This window comes from Stegastes partitus, unplaced genomic scaffold, assembly GCF_000690725.1.
Source record: "Stegastes partitus isolate 25-593 unplaced genomic scaffold, Stegastes_partitus-1.0.2 Scaffold2242, whole genome shotgun sequence".
Lineage (NCBI taxonomy): Eukaryota > Metazoa > Chordata > Actinopteri > Pomacentridae > Stegastes > Stegastes partitus.
The window spans coordinates 1-7,226 of NW_007579973.1; the positions used below are offsets into that span (position 1 = coordinate 1).

The 7,226-nt window shown below is 39.2% G+C and overlaps 1 protein-coding gene across 1 annotated transcript in view; it reads left to right on the plus strand.

The window, feature by feature from the left end:
* Positions 1-977: 977 nt before the first annotated feature.
* Positions 978-7,226, plus strand: part of LOC103374418 (complement C3-like) — a 15,554-nt gene continuing 9,305 nt past the window's right edge. Inside the window, exons 1-14 of the mRNA XM_008304506.1 lie at positions 978-1,030; positions 2,362-2,559; positions 2,652-2,766; positions 2,878-2,966; positions 3,124-3,263; positions 3,363-3,584; positions 3,818-3,881; positions 4,283-4,372; positions 4,460-4,660; positions 4,795-4,870; positions 5,006-5,165; positions 5,330-5,425; positions 6,552-6,702; positions 6,963-7,048. Of these exons, the coding sequence (XP_008302728.1) occupies positions 1,009-1,030; positions 2,362-2,559; positions 2,652-2,766; positions 2,878-2,966; positions 3,124-3,263; positions 3,363-3,584; positions 3,818-3,881; positions 4,283-4,372; positions 4,460-4,660; positions 4,795-4,870; positions 5,006-5,165; positions 5,330-5,425; positions 6,552-6,702; positions 6,963-7,048 (1,710 nt within the window). The 5' untranslated portion in view covers positions 978-1,008. The remainder of the gene's footprint in view (positions 1,031-2,361; positions 2,560-2,651; positions 2,767-2,877; positions 2,967-3,123; positions 3,264-3,362; positions 3,585-3,817; positions 3,882-4,282; positions 4,373-4,459; positions 4,661-4,794; positions 4,871-5,005; positions 5,166-5,329; positions 5,426-6,551; positions 6,703-6,962; positions 7,049-7,226) is intronic.

Below are 7,226 nucleotides of genomic sequence, written 5' to 3' on the forward strand. Positions count from 1 at the left end.
GGTGGAGGGAAGGACGGTATGAGTGTTTTCTACGATGCCGGGCTGCTGCTCGAGACCAACGCAGCTTCTGGGACTCCCTACAGACTTGGTGATGCCACTTTACTCTCCAGTCTCGTTGTTGTCCCTCTTCCTGCAGACTTATCGTGTTGTGTGGAGATGTATGGAGTATGTGGTAATCATAATTAAGCCTGACTGCTTCAGTCACCTGCCAAACAAGCAAACACTTCCATAGACATGGCCCTCTTTAGCTGCTGAGGCTGTTCCATGCAATATTTCTAATTAAATGTCAATAAGCAACTGCACTGTAAAGAATGAATAAATAAAAATCTGTACAAAAAAGGTGAAAATCTGTCAGCAAGGGTGCTAAAACCCAAACACATAAAGCTGGGGAATACGAAAACAGTCAATGTCAAACAGTCAGTGAAAATAATTGCAAATATCTGTCCTGTAATTCGATTTTTAGCTAATTTGAATACAGCAAAACAGTGTGATTTTATGGTCCCACCTTGTAAAAGAAGAAGTTGCTATTTATAAAACTCAGTATTTAATGTGGACATTATTTACAGTTTCCTGTTCGGCTTATTCATTTTTCTAATCATTAACTAATAGTTGTTTTGTTTGGGTTTTTTTTTTCGCAGTTTCACTAGATACTACATGTAATTCAGCCAAATCTGTAAAAATCCAATCAATCCTTAATATACACATTTTTATGTCAAATAATGACAAGTATCTGTAAAATAATTATATTTTTTGCTAATTTAAATCTAGAAAATGTATTTAATTTTATGGTCTTTTGGAGTGTTTTGTAGTGTTGAGTGTTTCTTTTGTATTGCTGGATTTTTTATTTTTTTTTTGCAGTCTGTGTCTAAGTACAACCATCCAAATGATTTTAGGATGACATCTACAGTCAATCTGTTCTTGCTTGCATCTTTTAAATATCTAGTTTTTGTTTCATTTTCAGAACTGAACTGTCCAACCCCCAGCAGGCGGAAACGAGACGCAGCTCTGATGAACGCCACAACCAGTTTATGTGAGAACCACAGCTCTCAGCTACCCAACATTCAGTCATCTCCTGTCATTGCTTCACCCTGATACACTGTAAAAACAAATCCATTAAAAAATATACAACTGTGGCAGCAAGTGTGCCAGAAAAAATACCTTAAAATGTTCAAAAACTGTAAAAAATAAATAAATAAATAAATAAATAAAAACAAAATTTAAAAAAAGACAAAAAACATCTGCCTATATATATATATATATATATATTAGCTGATCTAAACACAGTAAAGTAGCATAATTTTGCGGTCAGGTGTTATAATAACTATTTGTAAAATAACCAATTTGTGATGTGGGCATTATGTACAGTTTTGGTTTGTTTGTTTTTTGACTGCCAAATTGTGAAAATATTTTTTTCTGGGATTTAACGTTTTCTCATCTGTAGTTTAACAAAACAGGGACATTTTGTAAAGGAACAGAAATTATACTTTATTATGTCATACTTCAGCCCTAATATGGATACATTTTCTTTCAAATAGTGGCAACATATCTATAAAATGACCAAAAGAAAAAAAAAATTGCTGATTTAAATACAGTAAAAATGGTGTAATTTATGATCAAACTTTGGAACTTTTTTTAAAAGTTGCATTTAAAAAACATTTTTATAACTTTTTTTTATTTTATTTTTAAAACTGTGTAGGCTTTCTGAAGTATTTCAAAGGTGTCTGTCACAGTTTTGATAAGTTTTTTGGTAAGCATTTGATGCTCATAAAAATCTTTGTAACACAGGTCTTGTTGCTGACTGCAAGTTGTGATAGTTGATCCCTGCACAAGTTGCATGTATGAAGGACAGTCTCAGAACTTTTTGATCAACCCTCGTATATGTAAAATGTATAGCCTTCTATTTTGGAGGGGTGCCGTCATTGCATCCTGGGCTTAGCACCACCTCAGATGATTATGAGTGATGTAAAATAATACTAAAAAAAAAGCCAGTGTTTTCCATACTACAACAGAAGGAACATGAGGTGCAGCCAGATTGTACTTGAGCACTGTGGAGAAAGGTCTGGCTGTGCAAAACTAACGTTCACACTACTTGTCTTTGCCATGCTGTGTGTTTGTGGAAGGAAAAGTAAAACACGTAATCTTTGTAACGTTGGCCTTGTGGTGGATTGCTAGTTGACATACTGACAATTACCTCTTGCACGAGGGACAGTCTCAGAACTTTTTTTTATCAACCCTGGTATATGCAGAATATGTAGCTTTCTCCTGTAATAATTAGATGGGGTTTGGGTAATCAGGCTCTTTTATCACTGTAGTCTGGTATCTCATCTTTGTCTCTTCTTGCACAACCTGCTTTCTTTCCAGTGAGTCAATATGACGACGAACTGCAACGCGACTGTTGTTTGGACGGCATGAGGGAAACCCCTGTTTCATACACCTGTGAGAGGCGCAGCGAGTATGTCTTGGACGGCGCAGGCTGCGTCATGGCCTTCCTGAACTGCTGCAGGGAGATGGAACGCCTCCGAGACGAGAAGAGGGAAGAAGGCCTCCAACTGGCTCGCAGTAAGAGACGGGAACAAGGGCTGGGAGGTGGTTCTACATGGTGATAACAGCTATCAAACCAGCAGAATGCTAACATTTTATGAACCCTTTAGGTGAGGAGGATGACACCAGTTACATGGACAGTAGTAACATTGTTTCACGCACAAAATTCCCTGAAAGTTGGCTGTGGTTAGAAATGGAACTGCCTGCTTGCAGTCAAGGCAACTGGTGAGTCAGCTGAGACCTGTGCACATGCAAAAAGAAGCAGTACACTCATAGTTTCATTCATTAACCCATTAGCATCCACCCCTCATCCCTCAAACTGCTTCTGTGTTTCAGTGAAACCACATCACTCGTGAAAACTGTTCCTTTGCAAGACTCCATCACGACCTGGCAGTTCACCGGCATCAGTCTGTCAAAGACTCACGGTGAGGATTCAGCGACGACAGTCTGTCTCGTGTTTAATTTTGGCGTCCAAGTGTTTAAATCAAACCTTCATATGAGTCTATGCCCCTCGTCAAGATACCTCCTTTGCTATGTTTTATGCATTGTTTGTCTTTTGGTTTTATTTCTTTCTTTTTTAAGGCATCTGTGTGGCTGATCCACTGGAGATAATTGTCCGGAAGGACTTCTTTGTTGAGCTCAAACTACCCTTCGCTGCTGTCCGTGGAGAGCAACTGGAAATTAAGGCAGTCGTCCACAACTACACCCCCAACCGTCTCACCGTAAGTCTGGGTCATTCATGCACACAGGGATCTAATTTATTCCTGTTAATCTGTAGGTAGTTACACAAAGTAAGTCCTATTTTCATTCTTGTTTTTAAGGTGCGTGTGGAGCTGAAGGAGGAGCCGGATGTGTGCAGTGCAGCTTCTAGACATGGGAAATATCAGGAGGAAATCGAAGTTGAGGCCGGACGTGCACGAGCTGTACCCTTTGTCATTATTCCTATGAAGGAGGGACAGCACAAAATTGACGTCAAAGCAGCTGCTCAAACTCAGAGTGACTCAGAAATCGGTGATGGAATCATAAAGATGCTGCGGGTGGTGGTAGGAGAAACACACTCGACGTAATCTCTTTGTCTATTTCTTATGGCTTGTGAGCCGTTAAACCAACAAACTTCACATAGCACCTTTAACTGGACAGAGAAGTGAATAAACCTGTGAACAACAAAAAATAAAAATCTAATCCTATTGTGATATTTCTAAAGGCTCCTACTCCTGAACTGGCTGCATACCAGATTAATGAGTTTTGATTTTTGTCCTCGCTTTTGTTTTTCCAGCCTGAAGGCATAATGATGAAAGTGCCTCAGATTATACCTTTGGACCCTACAAAAAAAGGTGTAGGTGAGTTAACTTGTTGAGCAGCAGGAAAAAAGCACATTCATTTAATAATGTCTGTTTTAATGTTCCAATTTACTGTCCATTAACTACATTGATCATCAGAAATGTCTCGCGGCTTAAATATGATAAAAGGACCATTATAGTTTCAGTTTATGGTGATCTGAATGGCATCTTTTTTGTAATGTTTGAGGCTCAGGCATTGTGAATGGAATCACTGAAGGGATCAGTGTTGACCTTTTGGCTTGAGCCACATTGTGTCTGTTAGGCCTGACAACTCGGCTTCTGGAGGACAAAAACATAGCTCCAGCTGTGCTAACTGGCATAGATGGTGTAAATTTATGTAATTAAAGGCCTTGGCAATTAAAAAGTCACTAACTCTAGTCAAAACCCTTTCCATATTTTAGATGGTAAACAAGTAGAAATCATCAACAGCAAAATTTCTCAGAGGGATTTTGTTCCGAACTCACCGACCAGCACACAGATCTCTTTGACGGGTAAGTGGCTGCAGTATCACCTCTGCATTACCGTAAACTGTTACTTCCTCGTTCATAATGGTGAATTATCATACTGGTTGTGTGCAGGGAAAAAAGACAATGTGGTGAAAAACAGCATTACTGGAGAATCAATGGGTGCTCTGATCTACAAGCCGTCTGGCTGTGGAGAGGAGAACATGCTCCACATGACCCGGACTGTCATCGCAACCATATATTTGGACAAAACCAGCCAGTGGGAGCCTGTGGGCATCGATAGACGCGAAGAAGCCCTCCAACACATCATCACTGGTGGGTCACACAAGTTTTAGCACAGACGCTGATCATTTTGTATAAGAAACAAAGCAGCACAGAACCACATGATTTACCAGAACTGCTGACACATTGCAAAGCTTTTACAGCAGTTTCTGTTTGGTTTTGTTTAGGTTACCAGAACCAGCTGGTCTACCGTAAAATGGACGGATCTTTTAGTAGAGATCCTGAACAACAAAGCAGCACATGGTGAGACCCTCAAACATGCATACATTTAAACTCTTTGCACATCTTCTCGCTTAATTTCTGACCATGTGTCGATTTCATTTTTCACGTGCACACAAATGAAACTGAGCAACAACAGCAACTCCTCTCCTCTGCAAGGCTCACAGCCTACGTCGTAAAGGTGCTAACGATGGCCAACAGTCTGGTGGCAGTGCAAACCCAAGTCATCTGCGACGCCGTCAAGTTTCTGATTGTCAACGCGCAGCAAACCAGCGGCATGTTCAGAGAAGTTGGAGCAGTATACCACAGAGAGATGACCGTACGTGCGCTGATTTCATTAACATCAATCCTTCATTTTGATGCTTAGCAAAGGACTGCATCAAATTAACAACCCAGTGGCTGTTATTCTGCATGTATGAACAGATGTTGAATGTGGATAATGGTAATGATGATGACAGTAGTGACGTGCTTGTGCATGCGTAGGGTAACGTCTACGGTACAGATTCAGACGCCTCCATGACGGCCTTCTGCGTCATTGCCATGCAGGAGTCACGTACAACATGTGCTGCCACTGTTAGTGTAAGTACCTTTTATTGCTTTCATTTCCCCATTTACTTCCCCCACAGCGCTCAGTGAAGTTCAGTATGGCTCATGTTGCACTGGAGGTAAGGAGAAACCTGTTCAAGCCCCAGGGACACGTTGAAGTGTAACATTTATTAAAGCATCTCTTTATTGCCAGATCAATACAAGAAGCCCACATCATAGTCACAGACTGTTAAAAAAAAAATCTATAAAATATAATGTGAAAATCTGGCAGCAAGGGTGCAAGACAAAATCTCTTTTCTTTTTTTTTTTAAAATGGAAACTGTCAAATTCAAAAGCTGTAAAAACAAATGACCGTAAAAGAATGAGAAAACTATTTGTAAGATGCTGATGTCTGTTACAGATGTTATTTACAGTTTGGGCCTTTTTTTATTTTTATTAACAGTCAACATCTAAATTAATACTTTTTTGGTGACTTTATTAGATATAAATCTGTAATTTAACAAAACTGGATAAAACTGTAAAACATCAATTATATAAAGTATTTACCACCTTTTAACCCTGGATATGCTTTTTTTCCCTTTAAAATAATGGAAAATACTGTAAACAAACAATATTTGTGCTGTTTTAAATGCAGGTTTAAAAGAAGTGTCATTTTATAGTCAAATGTTAAAAGAACAAACAACAATTAAAATAAAAAAATACAGATTTTTGATGTGGCTCTTTTGAGATTTTTGTCTGTTTTTTTAATATGTAAAAAAGTAAAGATTTTTTTCTGTAATTTTACTAGATTTTAACTTTAACTTAACAAAACAGGGAAAAAAAGGTCAAGTGAAACTGTGAAAACATTGAAGTTTGACAGTGTAGATTCATTATTTTCTGATGATAGTGATTGTTCAGAGTCATAATAAGCACACAGGAGCATCACTGCCTTCGTGATATTCTAGTTATTCTAATGTAGGCGGTTCTGTTTTCTCACCTCAGTGAATTGGTCGTTCTAAATTTGACGCCAATATAGGAGTCAGTGTGTTTGTTATTGGTTTGGTGGCCTGTCCATGTGTCACCCTGCTTCTCGCCCTGTGCATGTTTAGATAAGCTACAGCAGCTCTAATAAACCCTCCTCTCTCTGTATGTCATCCACGCTTACCCTTCCCTCCTTCAGGGACTTTCAGCCAGCATTGACAAAGCAGCGACGTACCTGCGGAAGCGTCAGCACAGTTTAACCAACCCTTACGCTGTTGCCATCACGTCATACGCTCTGGCCAATGAGGACAAACTGAACCGAGAGGTCCTCTACAAGTTTTCTTCGCCAGGTGCCCAACAATACAGTCTAGAACATAAGATTAAAATAAAAATGAAAACACAGCAAATCTACATATTCTGCATAATATGCTAGAGCCCAACTGATGCACTGACATGAGTGGTGTTATTTTCAGCTCATCACAGGTTGTGGATACAGGCACAGATCACTAATCAATTATGAAGCACCAGTTTATGTATCATTTAAGGCAATAACCTTATGTACATCACAGAAGTTTGCTGCCTGTTGTAATGCAGAACTGTGTTTTCTCAGATGTCTCCCACTGGCCTACACCTTCTGGACGTCAGCACACCCTGGAGGCCACAGCTTACGCTCTTCTGGCTCTGGTGAAGGTCGAGGTGAGCATGTCCTACTTAATAATCAATTATTCAATCAGTCAATTGAAGTCAATTGTAAAGATCGAATCCTTCTACTGTATAAAGCAAACAGCATGATGTTGGTTTTTTTGGAATGACATGTTCAGAATTATAACTCACACTTAGGAAGCTGGTAGAAACTTGCATATAACCAAAAAAT